Raw genomic sequence first — 22,847 nt, 5'->3', positions numbered from 1 at the left:
CCTCCTCTCTGGACTCCAAGCACCACCCCATCCCTCTCCTCTCTGTCCTCCTCTCTTGGCTCCAAGCTCCACCCCTTCCCTCTCCTCTCTGTCCTCCTCTCTGTCCTCATTTCCTTTTCCAGTTTCTAAAAGTTGTCATCAGAGGAATAATTAAAGATAAAAAAACAAAAAGATCCTCCCCTGACAGACATTAACAACCTTTAATCAAAATTACAAACTTAGAGGTTTTTTTTCTCCCTTTCTCCTCCCTTCTCTCCATCTGTGCCTCTCTCTCTCTCTCTTTCTCTCTCTCTCTCTCTCTCTATCCCTCGTTCTTTCCCAGGATATTTCAGCAGAGAGAGAGGAAAATATAAGAGAGAGCTCTGTCAATGGGAGTGAGTTAACTATTAAGCCTGGCTTCACTACAAAGGTTAGTACATCTAACTGTCAATACTGTCAGAGGACTCTGAGTCTGGTGAGTGGATGGGAGGATGAGGAGAGGAGGGAGGAGAAGAGGGAGGAGGTGGTGGTGGAGTCAGGGGTGTGGAGGGAAGGTAGGAGGGGTTCGCTTTGAGAGAAAGAGATACTTTGATATTTGGGAGAATGTTAGAAGGGTGAATGTGGAGAAACGAAACAGGGAGATCGGGGATCTAATTACCGGCGCCATAATTGGGGGCTGGGGAATAGGTTACCATCCTCTCAACCCGCTCTGCAGATCAATTATGTTAAGAGAACATCTGTAAGTAGAGCTTAATGAGGTCTATTACAGCAACATGTGATGCCTGGCTGCAGCCTTCCCTGACGGTGCTGCCTGTCAGCTTCTTGGATGAGGAGAGGAGGGAGCAGTGCTGTGAGGACTGCGTTGCTAACTAGGGACCAGCGAGAGGCGGGAAGAGAGGAGGCACGAGCTGCTTAAATAAGAGCTGGTAGACACGCGCGCCGGATCACGTCACTTGTTTTTCTAACTGCCAGGGAAGGAAGGAAAGGAAAAGAGAAGGAAGAAACTACCAGGGAAGGAAGGAAAGGAAAAGAGAAGGAAGAAACTACCAGGGAAGGAAGAAAAGGAAACTACGAGGGAAGAAACTACCAGGGAAGGAAAGGAAAGGAAAAGAGAGGGAAGAAACTACCAGGGAAGGAAGGAAAGGAAAAGAGAAGGAAGAAACTATCAGGGGAGGAAAGGAAAGGAAAAGAGAGGGAAGAAACTACCAGGGAAGGAAAGGAAAAGAGAGGGAAGAAACTACCAGGAAGGAAGGAAAGGAAAAGAGAGGAAGAAACTACGAGGGAAGGAAGGAAAGGAAAAGAGAGGGAAGAAACTACCAGGGAAGGAAGGAAAGGAAAAGAGAAGGAAGAAACTACCAGGGAAGGAAAGGAAAGGAAAAGAGAGGGAAGAAACTACCAGGGAAGGAAAGGAAAAGAAAGAGAGGGAAGAAACTACCAGGGAAGGAAGGAGAGGAAAAGAGAGGGAAGAAACTACCAGGGAAGGAAGGAAAGGAAAAGAGAGGGAAGAAACTACCAGGGAAGGAAAGGAAAGGAAAAGAGAGGGAAGAAACTATCAGGGGAGGAAAGGAAAGGAAAAGAGAGGGAAGAAACTACCAGGGGAGGAAGGAAAGGAAAAGAGAGGAAGAGGGAAGAAACTACCAGGGAAGGAAAGGAAAAGAGAGGGAAGAAACTGCCAGGGAAGGAAAGGAAAGGAAAAGAGAGGGAAGAAACTACCAGGGAAGGAAGGAAAGGAAAAGAGAGGGAAGAAACTACCAGGGAAGGAAGGAAAGGAAAAGAGAGGGAAGAAACTACCAGGGAAGGAAAGGAAAGGAAAAGAGAGGGAAGAAACTACCAGGGAAGGAAGGAAAGGAAAAGAGAGGGAAGCAACTACCAGGGAAGGAACGAAGGAAAAGAGAGGGAAGAATAAAAGAAGAGAGAGGGAATAGGAGAAACAGACGTGAGGTAAAACAAAGAGAGAAGAGAAGAACCGTGGAGACAGAGAGAGTGAGACCAGAGAGGACGACAGAGAGAGCAAGCGGAAGGGAGTTGAGTTGAGACAGGTGGTGCTTTTTCATCCAAGCCGCTGTGAAAAGAGGGGCGGCTATTGGCTACAATTGTGCCAACAACTCGTAGCATCAAGGACAACTTTTCCCCTCGAAGGCTACAGTGGGTTTTTTGCGGTACTTCTTACTCACTCACTCAGCCTTTTAACAGAATAGGCTAAGTAGAAAGGACTATTTAAATAGTGGACACGTTTGTTTTCAATGTAACACTCAAGAGATAACAGGCAAGAGATAAAACGCCAACCTTCAACTGGTAATATTTTTTTTTTACGCATGAGCATCCCTCTGAAAGAAGGTAAGAGACTTATGTTGTTGTGTGGTGATGGTGTTGGATTGGGGGCTGTAGTCACTGCTGCATGTCCGACATTTATATAGCAGGTGGAGATGGTTGGAATTAAGGCTTAAATTAATGCCGTCGCCTGAAATCAATGGGTTTTTTGAAGGATATTAAAAGGACAGTTAAGCTGACGGTAAGAGCACCGGGTAAATATCGTTTTACTTTAATCCTCCCCGTGAAAAGATGTCCTCTCCGAAGCGCGGTAACCGTGCTTCTCATTCAGTCCGAGCAGAAAGGGAACCTGCATCCCAGGCTGCTGTAACGCCTCCCGGTTGTCAGGGGGGGTTTTGTGCCTCTCTGGTGCCGTTATATTTCACCACTGGAGGGTGTGTGTGTGTGTGTGTGGTGTGTGTGTGTGTGTGTGTGTGTGTGTGTGTGTGTGTGTGTGTGTGTGTGTGTGTGTGTGAGAAAGAGAGAGCGATAGAGTGAGAGAGAGATGGGTTTGTGTGGAGGCTAGGAAATAACACGCTGTTATTCGAGTCGATGATGTCCGTTTGTAGACGTGTGTCAACAGAGAAATTTGTCGCGACACCGTTTTTCGCCGGATTAGGGGGCTACTTTACCCACATAACCCCCTGTCATCCCATAACAGTGTAACATCTGTCAAGATCTCTCTTCTTAGCATATATGATGCCATTTTGTCCCTCAGCATATTCCTTGATATTCTGAGCGAATAATTGGCGTGATTATGCGGCGGATGAAGGAGGGAAGGTGGGGGAGGTGTAAAGGCCAAAATGAGAGCAATAGGTGGTTGTGTTCTCTCTTCATCTCTCTCTCTCTCTTTCTCTCTCTTTCTCCATCTCTCTCATTCTTTCTCAATATTTCTCTCACTCACTCTCCATCTATCTCCCTCTCCACCTCTCTATCTCTTTCTCTCTCTCTCTTCATATTCTGCCTTTTTCCTTCAACCCTGTTACACAGATGGACTAAAACATCTCCCCGCTTTAAATTGGCTGATTATGAAGATAGGACCGCATTGAAATAATTCAATCCATGACAAAAGGTAATTATAGGCAGGTAATACCCTGTCAGTTTTAATGCATCCCATCACTTTAACTGCCGAGGAGTTTTTTATGCCCTTCTCATTACCGACCAGCCTTTTAGTTTGCATCCCAAATGGCCCCCTATCTCCTTTTGACCATGAGGGCCCAGGCCCTGGTCACTGGTAGTGTGCACCATAAGGAATAGGGTGCAATTTGGGAAGTATACTGTAGACTGAGCATGACTGGCGTGCCCCTGCATGCCAGCTGTTGACTTCTTTACCTCTCTCTGTCTCTGTCTCTCTCTCTACCACTCTCTTTCTCTGTCTCTCTCCCTCTCTCTTTCTCTGTCTCTCTACCACTCTCTTTCTCTGTGTCTCTCTATCTCTGTGTCTCTCTACCTCGCTCTTTCTCTGTGTCTCTCTCTCTCTACCACTCTCTTTCTCTGTCTCTCTCCCTCTCTCTTTCTGTCTCTCTACCACTCTCTTTCTCTGTCTCTCTACCTCTCTCTTTCTCTGTGTCTCTCTACCTCTCTATCTCTGTGTCTCTCTACCTCTCTATCTCTGTGTCTCTCTACCTCTCTCTTTCTCTGTCTCTCTCCCTCTACCTCTCTCTTTCTCTGTCTCTCTGTCTCCCTCTCTCTTTCTCTGTCTCTCTGTCTACCTGTCTCTTTCTCTGTGTGAGTCTCTCTACCTCTCTCTTTCTCTGTCTCTCTCCCTCTACCTCTCTCTTTCTCTGTCTCTCTGTCTCCCTCTCTCTTTCTCTGTCTCTCTGTCTACCTCTCTCTTTCTCTGTGTGAGTCTCTCTACCTCTCTCTTTCTCTGTGTGAGTCTCTCTACCTCTCTCTTTCTCTGTGTGAGTCTCTCTACCTCTCTCTTTCTCTGTCTCTCTCCCTCTACCTCTCTCTTTCTCTGTCTCTCTGTCTCCCTCTCTCTTTCTCTGTCTCTCTGTCTACCTCTCTCTTTCTCTGTGTGAGTCTCTCTACCTCTCTCTTTCTCTGTCTCTCTCCCTCTACCTCTCTCTTTCTCTGTCTCTCTGTCTCCCTCTCTCTTTCTCTGTCTCTCTGTCTACCTCTCTCTTTCTCTGTGTGAGTCTCTCTACCTCTCTCTTTCTCTGTGTGAGTCTCTCTACCTCTCTCTTTCTCTGTCTCTCTCCCTCTACCTCTCTCTTTCTCTGTCTCTCTGTCTCCCTCTCTCTTTCTCTGTCTCTCTGTCTCTCTACCTCTCTCTTTCTCTGTCTCTCTCCCTCTACCTCTCTCTTTCTCTGTCTCTCTGTCTCCCTCTCTCTTTCTCTGTCTCTCTGTCTCCCTCTCTCTTTCTCTGTGTGAGTCTTTCTCTCCCTCTTCCTATATTTCTCTCTCCCTCTATCTCTCTTACAGGCTCCCTCTACCTCTCTCTCTCTCGATCATGTTGTCTCTCTTCATCCCTCTGTCTCTCTCCTCTTTCTCTGTCTTTATCTCTATTTCTTCAGCTCTCTCTCCCTCTCCTGTGTTTTCAGTTTCAATGTGGTATGACCTCTGATATGGCCATTTCCCCTCTTATAACTGTCATTTCTATTAAAAGGAACTTGAACTTCCACTTTTCAATCAATCCTCACAGTCTGGAGGTTGTGTGTAACGTTCTTTATTATAGCAGGAAGAAAAGGAGAATAATCTAGCATGTTAGACATCATTAACCCTCCTCATTAGATAACGTTTCTTTAGATGTTCATTTAGCTCTCTTGTTCCTGTGCACTGGCTATGTGCTATATCACACTATTTATTTAACTAGGCAAGTCAGTTAAGAACAAATTCTTATTTACAATGACGGCCTAGGAACAGTGGGTTAACTGCCTTGTTCAGGGGCAGAACGACAGATTTTTACCTTGTCAGCTCGGGGGATTCGATCTTGCAACCTTTCAGTGACTAGTCCAACGTTCTACCCACTAGTCTACCGGCCGCTCTAACCACTAGTCTACCGGCCGCTCTAACCACTAGGCTACCTGCCGCTCTAACCACTAGGCTACCTGCCGCTCTAACCACTAGTCTACCGGCCGCTCTAACCACTAGGCTACCTGCCGCTCTAACCACTAGGCTACCGGCCGCTCTAACCACTAGGCTACCTGCCGTATTGCATTGGACATACCAATATAATTAGTATGGATGTCTTGACATGGACAGAGATTGATTCACACGGTTTGGAAAACGGGATAGTGATCGCTCTGTTCGCGCTTCACCTCGCGTCACCCCTCACCATAAACGGACGCGTGTAACCGACTGAGGTGATTTCAATAACGCATAATGATAAATAGTAACAAATAGCTTGTTGATGAAATACTGTATAAACCTACAACTCCATTAGCTGTGATATAAATCAGATTCGGTGTCCAGAAGGTATCGGGAGCTGATGCACCCAACTTCATTTCATACTGTCATTTCCTACCGTGATATCTCTGAAGGAGAGTTGGCTTCATTGACTGTTTTCTGTGATTGTTTCACAATCTAGGACTGTACAGATAATCTATTCGCACATCACAGAGATACAGTAAAAAAACGTTACTTCCGCTGTGTGTGGGGGGGGGGGGGGGGGGGGGAAGCTGAAAAACTGCGTCCCCTGTTACTCTGCATTAAAAATAATGTTTGAGAAGAAAGTGAGGGAGGGGAGCGCGCCCACACTCATACGTGCATGCGCCCCCCGTTACTCTGCGAGTTGTCGGTAATAAGTGAATGACCTTATCGTTGTCGTCGTGTAATGGTCTGTGTGGTGGTGAGGGATTAGGGTTTGAAGATAATAAAGCAAGGCTTCACTGTTTCTCCTCTCTCAGTCTCCCTCAGTGATGCACGGGAAGTTACCCTCAACCAGAGAGTAGTTGATAGAGTCTAGAACGGCCACACAGCGAATACAGTGGACAAACACCTGTAGCCTTTTTGTTGTTGTCCGTACGACTGCCTCTTCTCGGTTCGTTCGTGATCTGATGATCCATGAGGACCTCATTATTTCAAGACTGCTGAACATCACTCCAATCTGTAGTCCGTCGCATCGCCATGTCAGTTTGGTGAACTTTACGCAAACGAGAGGATATATATATATATAAATATATAAATATAAATATAGCTGGAGTGTTGAAGCACGGTGGTCCTGTTCTGAAGTTAGCCGTCTGTTCTGCGTAACTGGCTGGGGCTTTAGAAAGGTGAGTTGAGGAGGAAGTATTTTAATAACATATTACATTTGGATTCTATTCACTTTTTTTCCATTATATATGCGTCGATGACGTACCCTGATGAAAGTGAGTTACTCATTCCTCATTGTTTTTAGTTATATTTTAACGTGCTTCTACACCTGCATTGCTTGCTGTTTGGGGTTTTAGGCTGGGGGTTTCTGTACAGCACTTTGAGATATCAGCTGATGTAAAAGGGCTTTATTAATACATTTGATTGATATTGTTCTATTCCAGTTATATTACGGTCTGCTTCTATCCCGTAATGACCTGTTATCATCTTGTTTTGTTCCTTGATGCTCTGGGTTTTTTGTTTGTTTGTTGGTAACATTTCATCACTAAGACATGTTGTGGATTTTCAGATGTGTGCTTTTGGGATGTGTCACTCTTTTTCAGGTGTGTCCTTCCAAAGAGGTGATGGCCATTGTTGTCTACCTTTTTTAAAAGAGAATCAAATAATGTAGACGTTTCTTTCAGATCGACATATGGAAGGACCGTTGTAATATGGACCGATTATTCTGAAACGTAACAACGTGAAGGAAAACAAAATGGCATTTAGGATTTATTTTTATTTTTTATTCATCTTTATGAAATATGTCGGATAGATGCCACTGGATTCTCTTTTTCATTCTGGTATGAAATAGCCTAAAACTCTCATTACTAGTTAGGGCACTGTATGTGCACTGAAAAACATCCCGCTGAAAAAACGGTTTTGCAGAGATCCTCAACTGGTGGCCTGCGGGCCGAATTTGGCCCGGTGGAGATTTTATTTCTCCCTCACGTCAAATTTTCTAAACAATTGTTGGACATAAAATACAACAACAACAAAAAAACACCATCAAATCAGCTCCAAGTAATTTTTATTTTGGAAATCTGTTCCAAAGTATTCCCATGTATAATAGAGATATATATCTGATCCATACAAATGGTAAACAAGGTTTGAAATTATTGTTTTAGACAAACACTTAAAAGAGGTTAATCTGTTTGGGTTTTCTTGCGGTCAATTTACAGTCTACAAATGATTTGTAATTCTATTTCGGCCGCCTGACCATCCTCGTCCTGTGTCTGAATGTAGTTGATGATCTCTGGGGTATATAGACTGTAAGGCAGAGCACGGTAGGTTTATGTTAGGAGATTAGGGCGCTGCGAAGGGCTAAACATATGCCTTTGTCATCTGCTGTCATTTTGTTCGCTGCCTGTCACTCGCCAAGCACCCTGCGACTGACTGTGCTGTGTGCTGGCTGGACGATTTCATTTCATAGTCGAGCACTGTTGTGACAAACGCGGTTTTTACATCACCGTGTGGCTCTGGGCGATAGCGGACCCGTGCTTCTCTCTCTCTCTCTCTCTCCTTTTTTCTCTCTCCTTTTCTCTCTCTCCGTTCTGTGTTTGTGCGTTGCGGAGGAGGTGGGATTGTTACATATAACAAAAGATAGCCACCCTCGGTGAGAAAACGGATCGTGCGCGCATACAGCTGTCTGATTGCTCACTTGGCTGTAGAGAGATAATCCATCCATCCGTTGAATTAGGATTCTGGGGTCGGACTGATCTCTTGTTGCATGGTGGTTCGGGCTCCAGAAGAGGGTCAACAAATGCAGAAAGGGGAGAAAAGTTTCGGTAAGAGAAAGAGGGGTTTTCTTAGCGGTATTGTTCTGTGTCCAGCCTTGGATTGTGTTTGTAAATGCGTGGCTCTGTGCTGTTATTCATTGTTGTTTCTATGTGATGCGCGGAGCGGAGAAGTTGGACAATGTTTCAGTCTGTCTGATTATCATGTAACCCGTCCTGCATGTGGAGTCTTATCTATCCGTGCTGTAGCAACATTTACTGTTCACCGTTTAGGCTGTATAATCTAATCATTCAATAGCGATTGAGAGGGGAGGAAAAAAAAACATCCAAAAATACATTTACAATGTAACACAGCGTTTTGAAGACTACGAATTTCTCTCATTCCATCTCTCTCTTATCTTCTCTTTCTGTTCTGTGTTTTATTTTCTGCCGTCGTGTTACGAGCTGCATCAGAAAATGGGAGTTCTCCTACGGCAGCCTTTTTACCGAGCACTCTGCTGCCATGGCAACCGTAATTAAACCGATAACGGGGTGAACGTGTCAGCATCTCGGTGTCGCGCAGCTGTGATGCGGTTGAAAGGGAGGGGGAATCAAATTGGTACTTTGCTGTTTGTTCTCTCTCTCTCGTCGCCTCGGCGTGTCAGGCAGCAGATAACATTTAACATCCGGTTTTTGTTGTTGTTATTGTTGTTGTTGTTGTTATTGTTATTGTTGTTGTTGGGGGGGAGATACCGTGATACACAGGAATAGGCTACCGTGGGCTATGTGATTCGGATTGTGTCATTAGTCTCTCTATCCTACAATGACAAGAGACAGAGGAGGCAATGCTACAGCATCCGAATGATTGAGCCTACCCGCTGGGCACAGACGTTCATACAACGTCTATTCCACGTCGGTTCAACGTCGTTTCTTTGAAATGACGTGGAAACAACGCTACATTCAAAAAGTATGTTTTAAGTGGGTAGGCTATAGAAAAATAAAGAATATATATATATTTAGGTCCCAGAAAGCAGCTGTAATTTCCTTCCGTTTTATGGAAAATTGCTATTTTGTTCGACGTTTCCCCTCCCTCGGCAGGAACATCGACGTGGCCCAAAATGAAGCTATCCCGACGGCACGTAATAGCGCTTCTGTTGCTTTGAGAAACTCATCGGTCGGGGAACCAATTCCGCCCGGTCCCAAACCTATGCAGAGTGAGAGGAGGGGAAACCGGGGAGTCGAAGCTCCTACTACTTTGGCTTGTTTGGTCGGTAATGAGGGGCGGTGACTTTGTTGTGCTATAACGGGGATGAAACGGGGCTGTGTGCGGATGAGTGGTATTAAACAATAAGCGCAGAGCCCCTCACACAACTCAATCAGGCCAATTAGCGGATCAACGGTTTAAAACGCAACAGAAAGAAAACGGCGGTGCTTCGCTCGTTACGGCGGAACCAGTTTGATGTGCATCCTTGGCGTTTTCTCCCTCTCTGATTTAAAAAAAACAAAAAAACATTCCTTTGAATAGGATCTCAATGAGAGCTTTCAGGAAAAACTCTAGTCGCTATTGTGTTATGTGAGTAATGTATAGGCTGGTCTAGTAGAATGACCCAGACTGAGGCCCCGGTGGAAGGTCTTGATAACGGAACGATAGGGGTTTTGATGCATCATGGCCATGGTCGTGTTAACATTGTAGTGAACAGTGTTCACATAATCAGAAAGATCATTGTCGTTGACTTTCTATGTAGGGGATCCGTTGTCAGTAGATGAATTCGTTTAGATTAGAGTATTGTATTGTCTGTTTTCAATAGACTGTTGTATTTGCAGATGCTGGGTTATGTCATTGTACCACTTGTTACTATGTAATAATCAGAGCCTTTTCCTCGTACAGTTTTGGGGAACAGTGTACTTTGACAACGCAGCCACAAAACACATAAACAAATAATTGTTTGCAAACAGTCCTACACTCTTCAGGGAATAACAAATACATTTAAAGCTCAGCCCTGGACACAAGCTGAAAGAGGAACTTTCAGAGTGTGTGTGTGTGTGTGTGTGTGTGTGTGTGTGTCTGTGTGTGTGCCTGCAAGCGCGTGTGTGTGTGTATGTGCCTGCGAGCGTGTGTGTGCATGCGAGCGTGTGTGTGTGTGCATGCGAGCGTGTGTGTGTGTGTGTGTGTGTGTGCATGCCAGACAGTGTGTGTGTGTGTGTGTGTGCATGCCAGACAGTGTGTGCGTGTGCGTGTGTGTGTGTGCATGCCAGACAGTGTGTGTGGTAAATAGGGGGTAACAAAGGGAAGTGGGGGTAGGCTCCCCTCCTCAGGTTGGAGCCAGAATACTAATTGAGGGCGAGTACGGGCCCCCCTCGCAACCTCAACAAAGCTGCTTCACGCCCCTAACCCCTAACAATACCCAGAAACCTGCACTACTTAGACCACTCCCTGTCCCACTAGAGAGAGAGAGAGAGAGAGAGAGAGAGACAGAGAGAGAGAGAGACAGAGAGAGAGAGAGAGGAGGACAGGGAGAAAGAGTGGAGATTTGTAGGAATGACTTTTGGATCCATGGCTTCATGTATGTATCTTTGTGTGGGTGGGTGTGCATCGTGTGTGTGTGTGTAGTGTGTGTTGTGTTAAGAATGTAAGTCTACATGGTGGTTTTCTCTATGTATTTGCTCAAGATCTCCCCCAATGCTTATCAGCGGAGCTGTTTCTCTTGGCCACTATCAAGTTAGCATTAGCTGAGCACTAACAGTTAGCATAGCATCATCTGAGAACTAACAGTTAGCATAGCATTATCTGAGAACTAACAGTTAGCATAGCATTATCTGAGAACTAAGAGTTAGCATAGCATTATCTGAGAACTAAGAGTTAGCATAGCATTATCTGAGAACTAAGAGTTAGCATAGCATTATCTGAGAACTAAGAGTTAGCATAGCATTATCTGAGGACTAAGAGTTAGCATAGCATCATCTGAGAACTAAGAGTTAGCATAGCATTATCTGAGAACTAAGAGTTAGCATAGCATTATCTGAGAACTAAGAGTTAGCATAGCATTATCTGAGAACTAAGTTAGCATAGCATTATCTGAGAACTAAGAGTTAGCATAGCATTATCTGAGAACTAAGAGTTAGCATAGCATTATCTAAGAACTAAGAGTTAGGATAGCATTATCCCTGTTGGTTTTCACTGGTCTAACGTGCTCTTCTCCACCCCTCCCAGGTATACAAATGTCCTCCCTCCAGCATGCGACAGAGACACTGTTCAAAGTGTTCATTGTTCATTGTTCTTCATCGCTCTGATATCTTTCTTCTCTTCTCCTCCCAGGTATACAAATGCTCTCCGTCCAGCCGGACACCAAGCCAAAGGGCTGTGCCGGCTGCAACCGGAAGATTAAGGACCGCTACCTGCTCAAGGCCCTGGATAAATACTGGCACGAGGACTGTCTCAAGTGTGCCTGCTGTGACTGCAGGCTGGGAGAGGTGGGCTCCACGCTCTATACCAAAGCCAACCTCATCCTCTGTCGGAGAGATTACCTACGGTAAGACAATACTTCTGATTACCACACTGCTGTCCTGTAACGGTGCGTTCTATCCACACACCATTCCACAATTCCACTCGGCTAACTTCACATTTGTTGTTCTAGCATCTTTGGCACAGTGAAGTAGAGACCTGGTTAGCTACCTTCAGATTAATCACAGTGAAGTAGAGACCTGGTTAGCTACCTTCAGATGAATACCAGTGAAGTAGAGACCTGGTTAGTTACCTTCAGATTAATCACAGTGAAGTACAGACCTGGTTAGCTACCTTCAGATTAATCCCAGTGAAGTAGAGACCTGGTTAGTTACCTTCAGATTAATCACAGTGAAGTAGAGACCTGGTTAGCTACCTTCAGATTAATCCCAGTGAAGTAGAGACCTGGTTAGTTACCTTCAGATTAATCACAGTGAAGTACAGACCTGGTTAGCTACCCTTATATTAATCCCAGTGAAGTACAGACCTGGTTAGCTACCCTTATATTAATCACAGTGAAGTACAGACCTGGTTAGCTACCCTTATATTAATCACAGTGAAGTACAGACCTGGTTAGCTACCCTTATATTAATCCCAGTGAAGTACAGACCTGGTTAGCTACCCTTATATTAATCCCAGTGAAGTACAGACCTGGTTAGCTACCCTTATATTAATCACAGTGAAGTAGAGACCTGGTTAGCTACCCTTATATTAATCACAGTGAAGTAGAGACCTGGTTAGCTACCCTTATATTAATCACAGTGAAGTAGAGACCTGGTTAGCTACCCTTATATTAATCACAGTGAAGTAGAGACCTGATTAGCTACCTTCAGATTAGTCACAGTGAAGTAGAGACCTGATTAGCTACCTTCAGATTCATCCTTTTACAGGACCTGTTTCCTTGTTGTGTTATAGATGTTATTGGGGTTAGGGGTGTTAAGTTAGAGGTTTAATTGGGGTTAGGGGTTTCACTGCTGTACATTGAGGCCAGAAAAGCGGTTCTTTATAATCCTCCCATCGTTTAAATCTGCCTTCAATGACTTCCTCTTGGCTTCAATGGAGGTGTTGAAATGAGGAGGGGACTGTGTTCAGTTGAGGACCACCCTGTATTCTCGTCTCCCTGAAGGGACCCCAGCTCCAACCTAGCTCTATGCTAGAGGCCTACCTGCTGTGCTACAGCCAGCTGCCCCCTTTAAAACTGTTAAATAGCTTCTGAAGGTTAAGAAACAATAGCTACAGTACTGTAGTCTCTGTGTAAGGACTTTTGCTTTGTGACAAGTCTGTGGTTTAAAGAGAGCTGAAACAATAGCTCTGTAGCTCCTAGTTTAACACTTCTTTGGAATCGGTGTCCTGGCCACGGGACGGTTGAGCTAACGTAGGCTAATGCGATTAGCAAGAGGTTGTAAGTAACAAGAACATTTCCCAGGACATAGACATATCTGATATTGGCAGAAAGCTTACATTCTTGTTAATCTAACTGCACTGTCCAATTTACAGTTGCTATTACAGTGAAATAATACCATGCTATTGTTTGAGGAGAGTGCACAGTTATGAACATGAAAAGTTATTAATTAACAAATTAGGCACATTTGGGCAGTCTTGATACAAAATGTTGAACAGAAATGCAATGGTTCATTGGATCAGTCTTAAACTTTTCAAACACACTGCTGCCATCTTGTGGCCAAAATCAGAATTGCACCTGGGCTGTAATAATACATTATGGCTTTTCTCTTGCATTTTAAAGATGATGGTACAAAAAAAATAAAAAAGAACGTTTTTTTTTTCTTCTGTATTATCTTTTACCAGATCTATTGTGTTATATTCTCCTACATTCCTTTCACATTTCCACAAACTTCAGTGTTTCCTTTCAAATGGTACCAAGAATATGCATATCCTTGCTTCAGGGCCTGAGCTACAGGCAGTTAGATTTGGGTATGTCATTTTTGGCGAAAATGGGAAAAAGGGGGCGGATCCTTAATTAAAGACATCTGAAATATTAGCTCTGTAGCTCCTAGTTGAAAGGGATACTTTGGGATTTTGCCAATGAGGTCCTTTATTTAGTTCCCCAGAGTCAGATGAACCCGTGGATACTATTTTTATGTGTCTGTGTGTCGTTTAATTAAGGGAAGTTGCTAACTAGCGCTAGTGCAATTGCGAACTAGCGTTACCGTCGCGCTAATGCTAGTTAGCATTGGCTCGCGAATCTACCTCTTAACTTCCTTCATGCTGGACACAGAGACATAAAAATGGTGTCCCCGAGTTCATCTGACTCTGGGGAAGTAGATCAAGGACCTCATTGCTAAAATCCCGATGTATTCCTTTAAAGGAGAGCTGAGGAGAGTCAGCCTCTCTGCCTTTTTCTTGCCACAAGCATCCGGTGAATGATGTCCTATAATCTGTCTGTCTGTCTAACACAACAACCCTAGATCACAGTAACACATATTCTCAGCTTCTCTCATCCAATAGGCTACTGTTAAGTAGCACAGTAATATACTCTCATGACCTTCACCAGAGACGAGAAGACAGGCTGCTTGCAGGTGAAACTCTGGTCTGTCCCGGAGAGACGTTTCATTGTCCCTGTTGAACACTGAACAGTGTTTTGTCAACCGGTTTGCATGCTGATAGTAACATTCACCCTGAGCTCCTGGGTTGGCCTCCAAATCAAATAAAAGTTTATTTGTCACGTGCGCCGAATACAACAGGCGTAGGTAGTACAGTGAAATGCTGAATACAGGGTCTAACCAACAGTGCAAAAAAAGTATTAGGTGAACAATAGGTAAGTAAAGAAATAAAACAACAGTAAACAGACAAGCTATATACAGTAGAGAGGCTATAACAGTAGAGAGGCTATATACAGTAGAGAGGCTATATACAGTAGAGACGCTATATACAGTAGAGAGGCTATATACAGTAGCGAGGCTATATACAGTAGAGAGGCTATATACAGTAGAGGCTATATACAGTAGAGGCTATATACAGTAGAGAGGCTATATACAGTAGAGAGGCTATAAACAGTAGAGAGGCTATATACAGTAGAGGCTATATACAGTAGGGAGGCTATATACAGTAGAGAGGCTATATACAGTAGAGGGGATATATACAGTAGAGAGGCTATATACAGTAGAGAGGCTATAAACAGTAGAGAGGCTATATACAGTAGAGGCTATATACAGTAGAGGCTATATACAGTAGGGAGGCTATATACAGTAGAGAGGCTATATACAGTAGAGAGGCTATATACAGTAGCGAGGCTATAAACAGTAGAGAGGCTATATACAGTAGAGAGGCTATATACAGTAGGGAGGATATATACAGTAGAGGGGCTATATACAGTAGAGAGGCTATATACAGTAGTGAGGCTATACAAGTAGAGAGTCTATATACAGTAGAGAGACTATATACAGTAGCGAGGATATATACAGTAGAGAGGCTATATACAGTAGAGAGGTTATATACAGTAGAGAGGCTATATACAGTAGGGAGGCTATATACAGTAGAGAGGCTATATACAGTAGAGGCTATATACAGTAGAGAGGTTATATACAGTAGCGAGGCTATAAACAGTAGAGAGGCTATATACAGTAGAGAGGCTATATACAGTAGAGAGGCTATATACAGTAGGGAGGCTATATACAGTAGAGAGGCTATATACAGTAGAGAGGCTATATATAGTAGAGAGACTATATACAGTAGCGAGGCTATAAACAGTAGAGAGGCTATATACAGTAGAGAGGCTATATACAGTAGAGAGGCTATATACAGTAGGGAGGCTATATACAGTAGAGGGGCTATATACAGTAGAGAGGCTATATACAGTAGTGAGGCTATAAAAGTAGAGAGTCTATATACAGTAGAGAGGCTATATACAGTAGCGAGGATATATACAGTAGAGAGGTTATATACAGTAGAGAGGTTATATACAGTAGAGAGGATATATACAGTAGAGAGGCTATATACAGTAGAGAGACTATATACAGACACCGGTTAGTCAGGCTGATTGAGGTTATACGTACATGTAGATATAGTTAAAGTGACTATGCATATATGATGAACAGAGAGTAGCAGTAGAGAGACTATATACAGACACTGGTTAGTCAGGCAGATTGAGGTAGTATGTACATGTAGATATGGTAAAGTGACTATGCATATATGATGAACAGAGAGTAGCAGTAGAGAGGCTACATACAGACACCGGTTAGTCAGGCAGATTGAGGTAGTATGTACATGTAGACATGGTTAAAGTGACTATGCATATATGATGAACAGAGAGTAGCAGTAGAGAGGCTATATACAGACACTGGTTAGTCAGGCTGATTGAGGTAGTATGTACATGTAGACATGGTTAAAGTGACTATGCATATATGATGAACAGAGAGTAGCAGCAGCGTAAAAAGAGGGGTTGGCGGGTGGCGGGACACAATGCAGATAGCCCAGTTAGCCAATGTTCGGGGGCACTGGTTGGTCGGCCCAATTGAGGTAGTATGTACATGTAGATATGGTTAAAGTGACTATGCATATATGATGAACAGAGAGTAGCAGTAGAGTAAAAGAGGGGTTGGGAGGGGGGTATACAATGCAAATTGTCCGTGTAGCCATTTGATTACCTGTTCAGGAGTCTTATGGCTTGGAGGTAAAAACTGCTGAGATGCCTTTTTGTCCTAGACTGGGCACTCCGGTACCGCTTGCCATGCGGTAGTAGAGAGAACAGTCTATGACTGGGGTGGCTGGGGTCTTTGACAGTTTTTAGGGCTCAAACAAAGGGATATGTAACATGTATAAACATGGGGTTTGTCTCAGGACATCATGTATGTAACATGTATGTTTAGTGAGCTCATCAGGCTATCTCAGAGATGCGACAGGCTCATAAGCAGCACTAGCTCGGCGCCGTTTGAATTGAAAGCAAAGCAGAGCGACACAGTCCATTTAATCAGGGATGAGAGGGGGGGGCTCGTCTTTTAAAGCTGCGGAACACAAAAAGGCTTCGGGGAGTCACTCCTGTGAAGTACAGCCAAAGGGGCTATGACACAGATTGTCTTCCAGAAAGTAAGGCTCATTAACTAGGTCCTTCCTTCAGTCCGCTCTGCACAGGCCTCTTGAAACACAGAGCGGAGAGAAACATCTAGCAGGTGTACTGTATGTCCTGGGATGGTATTCAGAAATGTATCCGGTGATGTTTTCAGCCTCAGAAACATGTTGTTTACATTCAAATACCCGTAGCTGTACAGAACATCAGATCCTTTTAATACCATCATAATTAACCCAGTAGATGTGTTTACCCAGAATCCTCTCTGAGACATGTTTTCACATCATCAGACATGTTATTAACCCAGTCGATGTGTTTACCCAGAATCCTCTCTGTAACCATGTTTTCACATCATCAGACACGTTGAAACACCAGGCACCATTTAGTCTCAGCCAGCCAGTATTCAGTTGACTTGTAGTGGAAGAGCCTGTACAGGCTAAGGATAAGACCAAGGCTTGTAGGGGAAGAGCCTGTACAGACTAAGGATAAGACCAAGGCTTGTAGGGGAAGAGCCTGTACAGGCTAAGGATAAGACCAAGGCTTGTAGGGGAAGAGCCTGTACAGGCTAAGGATAAGACCAAGGCTTGTAGGGGAAGAGCCTGTACAGGCTAAGGATAAGACCAAGGCTTGTAGGGGAAGAGCCTGTACAGGCTAAGGATAAGACCAAGGCTTGTAGGGGAAGAGCCTGTACAGACTAAGGATAAGACCAAGGCTTGTAGGGGAAGAGCCTGTACAGGCTAAGGATAAGACCAAGGCTTGTAGGGGAAGAGCCTGTACAGACTAAGGAGAAGACCAAGGCTTGTAGGGGAAGAGCCTGTACAGGCTAAGGAGAAGACCAAGGCTTGTAGTGGAAGAGCCTGTACAGGCTAAGGATAAGACCAAGGCTTGTAGGGGAAGAGCCTGTACAGACTAAGGATAAGACCAAGGCTTGTAGGGGAAGAGCCTGTACAGGCTAAGGAGAAGACCAAGGCTTGTAGGGGAAGAGCCTGTACAGGCTAAGGATAAGACCAAGGCTTGTAGGGGAAGAGCCTGTACAGGCTAAGGATAAGACCAAGGCTTGTAGGGGAAGAGCCTGTACAGGCTAAGGATAAGACCAAGGCTTGTAGTGGAAGAGCCTGTACAGGCTAAGGAGAAGACCAAGGCTTGTAGGGGAAGAGCCTGTACAGGATAAGGATAAGACCAAGGCTTGTAGGGGAAGAGCCTGTACAGGCTAAGGATAAGACCAAGGCTTGTAGGGGAAGAGTCTGTACAGACTAAAGAGAAGACCAAGGCTTGTAGGGGAAGAGCCTGTACAGGCTAAGGAGAAGACCAAGGCTTGTAGGGGAAGAGCCTGTACAGGCTAAGGATAAGACCAAGGCTTGTAGGGGAAGAGCCTGTACAGGCTAAGGAGAAGACCAAGGCTTGTAGGGGAAGAGCCTGTACAGGCTAAGGAGAAGACCAAGGCTTGTAGGGGAAGAGCCTGTACAGGCTAAGGATAAGACCAAGGCTTGTAGGGGAAGAGTCTGTACAGGCTAAGGATAAGACCAAGGCTTGTAGGGGAAGAGCCTGTACAGGCTAAGGAGAAGACCAAGGCTTGTAGGGGAAGAGCCTGTACAGGCTAAGGAGAAGACCAAGGCTTGTAGGGGAAGAGCCTGTACAGGCTAAGGAGAAGACCAAGGCTTGTAGGGGAAGAGCCTGTACAGGCTAAGGAGAAGACCAAGGCTTGTAGGGGAAGAGCCTGTACAGGCTAAGGAGAAGACCAAGGCTTGTAGGGGAAGAGCCTGTACAGGCTAAGGATAAGACCAAGGCTTGTAGGGGAAGAGCCTGTACAGACTAAGGAGAAGACCAAGGCTTGTAGGGGAAGAGCCTGTACAGGCTAAGGATAAGACCAAGTCTGGGTCACAAATGGCACCTTATACCCTACTACACAGTGCACTGCTATGGTCCCTGGTAGAAAGTAGTGCACTATATAGGGAATAGATTACAATTTGGGACGCAACCCAATTCCAGCATGTTATTCTTTCATCTTCAAAGTTCAAGGTGCTTTGCTATCTGGTTACACACACACACACACACACACACACACACACACACACACACACACACACACACACACACACACACACACACACACAAGCTCTGACATCTCCTCTCTGTGGGCTAATGAATAGCAAATATAGCCAACCCCGCAGTCTCTCACACACACACACACACACACACACACACACACACACACACACACACACACACACACACACACACACAACCACACATAACCACACACACACATACACACACACACACACACACACACACACACACACACACACAACCACACATAACCACACACACACATACACACACACACACACACACACACACACACACACACACACACACACACACACACACACACACACACACACACATAACCACACACTCCCCACACACACACACACACACACACACACACACACACACACACACACACACACACACACACACACACACACACACACACACACACACTTAACCACAGAACCACAGCACTCCACTCCCCATCTGATCAGATCTGCAGACTAGAGCAACAAAGGAACCCAGCGGACCTGGATCTGAAGCTATTGATGCGGCCGCAGCATCACAACAGACTGGCCTTTTCACACGCACCCTGAACATATCTCTGTTCTCTGTTGACGTTACGGCCTTGTAGAGCTAGGATGGTATAGACCTGTGATGTTTGTCCTGTAGAGTCCCTTGTAGAGCTAGGATGATATAGACCTGTGGTGTTTATCCTGTAGACTCCCTTGTAGAGCTAGGATGGTATAGACCTGTGATGTTTATCCTGTACCCTTGTAGAGCTAGGATGGTATAGACCTGTGATGTTTATCCTGTAGAGTCCCTTGTAGAGCTAGGATGGTATAGACCTGTGGTGTTTATCCTGTAGAGTCCCTTGTAGAGCTAGGATGATATAGACCTGTGATGTTTATCCTGTAGAGTCCCTTGTAGAGCTAGGATGGTGTAGACCTGTGATGTTTATCCTGTAGAGTCCCTTGTAGAGCTAGGATGGTGTAGACCTGTGATGTTTATCCTGTACCCTTGTAGAGCTAGGATGGTATAGACCTGTGATGTTTATCCTGTAGAGTCCCTTGTAGAGCTAGGATGGTATAGACCTGTGATGTTTATCCTGTACCCTTGTAGAGCTAGGATGGTATAGACCTGTGGTGTTTATCCTGTAGAGTCCCTTGTAGAGCTAGGATGGTATAGACCTGTGGTGTTTATCCTGTAGAGTCCCTTGTAGAGCTAGGATGATATAGACCTGTGATGTTTATCCTGTAGAGTCCCTTGTAGAGCTAGGATGGTATAGACCTGTGATGTTTATCCTGTACCCTTGTAGAGCTAGGATGGTATAGAACTGTGGTGTTTATCCTGTAGAGTCCCTTGTAGAGCTAGGATGGTGTAGACCTGTGATGTTTATCCTGTAGGCCCTTGTAGAGCTAGGATGGTATAGACCTGTGATGTTTATCCTGTAGAGTCCCTTGTAGAGCTAGGATGGTGTAGACCTGTGATGTTTATCCTGTACCCTTGTAGAGCTAGGATGGTATAGAACTGTGGTGTTTATCCTGTAGAGTCCCTTGTAGAGCTAGGATGGTGTAGACCTGTGATGTTTATCCTGTACCCTTGTAGAGCTAGGATGGTATAGACCTGTGATGTTTATCCTGTAGAGTCCCTTGTAGAGCTAGGATGGTGTAGACCTGTGATGTTTATCCTGTACCCTTGTAGAGCTAGGATGGTATAGACCTGTGATGTTTATCCTGTACCCTTGTAGAGCTAGGATGGTATAGACCTGTGATGTTTATCCTGTAGAGTCCCTTGTAGAGCTAGGATGGTATAGACCTGTGATGTTTATCCTGTAGAGTCCCTTGTAGAGCTAGGATGGTGTAGACCTGTGATGTTTATCCTGTACCCTTGTAGAGCTAGGATGGTATAGACCTGTGATGTTTATCCTGTAGAGTCCCTTGTAGAGCTAGGATGGTATAGACCTGTGATGTTTATCCTGTAGAGTCCCTTGTAGAGCTAGGATGGTGTAGACCTGTGATGTTTATCCTGTACCCTTGTAGAGCTAGGATGGTGTAGACCTGTGATGTTTATCCTGTAGAGTCCCTTGTAGAGCTAGGATGGTGTAGACCTGTGATGTTTATCCTGTACCCTTGTAGAGCTTGGATGGTGTAGACCTGTGATGTTTATCCTGTAGAGTCCCTTGTAGAGCTAGGATGGTGTAGACCTGTGATGTTTATCCTGTAGAGTCCCTTGTAGAGCTAGGATGGTATAGACCTGTGGTGTTTATCCTGTAGAGTCCCTTGTAGAGCTAGGATGGTGTAGACCTGTGATGTTTGTCCTGTAGAGTCCCTTGTAGAGCTAGGATGGTGTAGACCTGTGGTGTTTATCCTGTACCCTTGTAGAGCTAGGATGGTGTAGACCTGTGGTGTTTATCCTGTAGAGTCCCTTGTAGAGCTAGGATGGTGTAGACCTGTGGTGTTTATCCTGTAGAGTCCCTTGTAGAGCTAGGTTGGTATAGACCTGTGATGTTTATCCTGTACCCTTGTAGAGCTAGGATGGTATAGACCTGTGATGTTTATCCTGTACCCTTGTAGAGCTAGGATGGTATAGACCTGTGGTGTTTATCCTGTAGAGTCCCTTGTAGAGCTAGGATGGTATAGACCTGTGATGTTTATCCTGTAGAGTCCCTTGTAGATCTATGATGATATAGACCTGTGATGTTTATCCTTTAGAGTCCCTTGTAGAGCTAGGATGGTATAGACCTGTGATGTTTATCCTGTACTCTTGTAGAGCTAGGATGGTATAGACCTGTGGTGTTTATCCTGTAGAGTCCCTTGTAGAGGTAGGATGGTATAGACCTGTGGTGTTTATCCTGTACCCTTGTAGAGCTAGGATGGTATAGACCTGTGATGTTTATCCTGTAGAGTCCCTTGTAGAGCTAGGATGGTATAGACCTGTGGTGTTTATCCTGTACCCTTGTAGAGCTAGGATGGAATAGACCTGTGGTGTTTATCCTGTACCCTTGTAGAGCTAGGATGGTATAGACCTGTGATGTTTATCCTGTAGAGTCCCTTGTAGAGCTAGGATGGTATAGACCTGTGGTGTTTATCCTGTAGAGTCCCTTGTAGAGCTAGTATGATATAGACCTGTGATGTTTATCCTGTAGAGTCCCTTGTAGAGCTAGGATGGTATAGACCTGTGATGTTTATCCTGTAGAGTCCCTTGTAGAGCTAGGATGGTGTAGACCTGTGGTGTTTATCCTGTAGAGTCCCTTGTCGATCTAGGATGGTATAGACCTGTGATGTTTATCCTGTACCCTTGTAGAGCTAGGATGGTATAGACCTGTGATGTTTATCCTGTAGAGTCCCTTGTAGAGCTAGGATGATATAGACCTGTGATGTTTATCCTGTACCCTTGTAGAGCTAGGATGGTGTAGACCTGTGATGTTTATCCTGTAGAGTCCCTTGTAGAGCTAGGATGATATAGACCTGTGATGTTTATCCTGTACCCTTGAAGAGCTAGGATGGTATAGACCTGTGATGTTTATCCTGTAGAGTCCCTTGTAGAGCTAGGATGGTATAGACCTGTGGTGTTTATCCTGTACAGTCCCTTGTAGAGCTAGGATGGTGTAGACCTGTGGGGCTGGTGATGGGGTGGAGGGAAACAGGAAGGACAGAAATGACTTTTTCTATTACATTTGAGACGTTCTGTTAAAAGTCAATGATTCTATCCTTCATTATAACCCTCCACCCATCCCCCCCCCTCAGAATCAATCCGCCGACGCTAAGCAGGGTGGGATGTTATTGAAGCAGACACGTCCAGGGTTAATAGAATTCTTCAGGGGTCTACAACACAGTGGCTGAGTCCCAAATGCTGCCCTATTCACTATACAGTGCACACCACTTCATATTTGCACCAGGAGGGACCCATAGGGCTCTATTCAAAAGTAGTGCACTATATATAGGGAGAATAGTATGCCATTTGTGACAAAAACACTGAGCGATGGGACCCCCCCCCCCCCCGTGGAGAAATAATAATCCCCTATCGCAACACGACGCACCTAAAACCTAATGAGACGAGGAGAGAGGAAGTGTAGCTAGGTCTCAACCGCCAAATAACACCATGTTCCCTATATATATATATATACACTGCTCAAAAAAATAAAGGGAACACTTAAACAACACAATGTAACTCCAAGTCAATCACA

At 44.7% G+C, this 22,847-nt stretch overlaps 1 protein-coding gene across 5 annotated transcripts in view; it reads left to right on the top strand.

The window, feature by feature from the left end:
- Positions 1-1,913: 1,913 nt before the first annotated feature.
- The window catches only part of LOC106609845 (LIM domain only protein 3), a 143,106-nt gene continuing 122,172 nt past the window's right edge, over positions 1,914-22,847 (top strand). Inside the window, exons 1-3 of one of the 5 annotated variants that reach the window (XM_082964295.1) lie at positions 1,914-2,316; positions 3,280-3,361; positions 11,395-11,608. In XM_082964295.1, the coding sequence (XP_082820421.1) occupies positions 3,352-3,361; positions 11,395-11,608 (224 nt within the window). In that variant the 5' untranslated portion in view covers positions 1,914-2,316; positions 3,280-3,351. Of the gene's footprint in view, positions 2,317-3,279; positions 3,362-5,950; positions 6,507-7,526; positions 8,151-10,524; positions 10,643-11,394; positions 11,609-22,847 lie in introns of those variants that run through there. The other 4 variants (XM_082964294.1, XM_045700172.2, XM_045700167.2 and 1 more) reach the window with 4 other exon arrangements.

The sequence above is a fragment of the Salmo salar genome, chromosome 17 (assembly GCF_965601325.2).
Source record: "Salmo salar chromosome 17, fSalSal1, whole genome shotgun sequence".
In the NCBI taxonomy this organism is placed as follows: domain Eukaryota; kingdom Metazoa; phylum Chordata; class Actinopteri; order Salmoniformes; family Salmonidae; genus Salmo; species Salmo salar.
The sequence above is the reverse complement of the archived record's forward strand: the minus strand, read 5'-3'. Positions and strand labels throughout refer to the sequence as shown.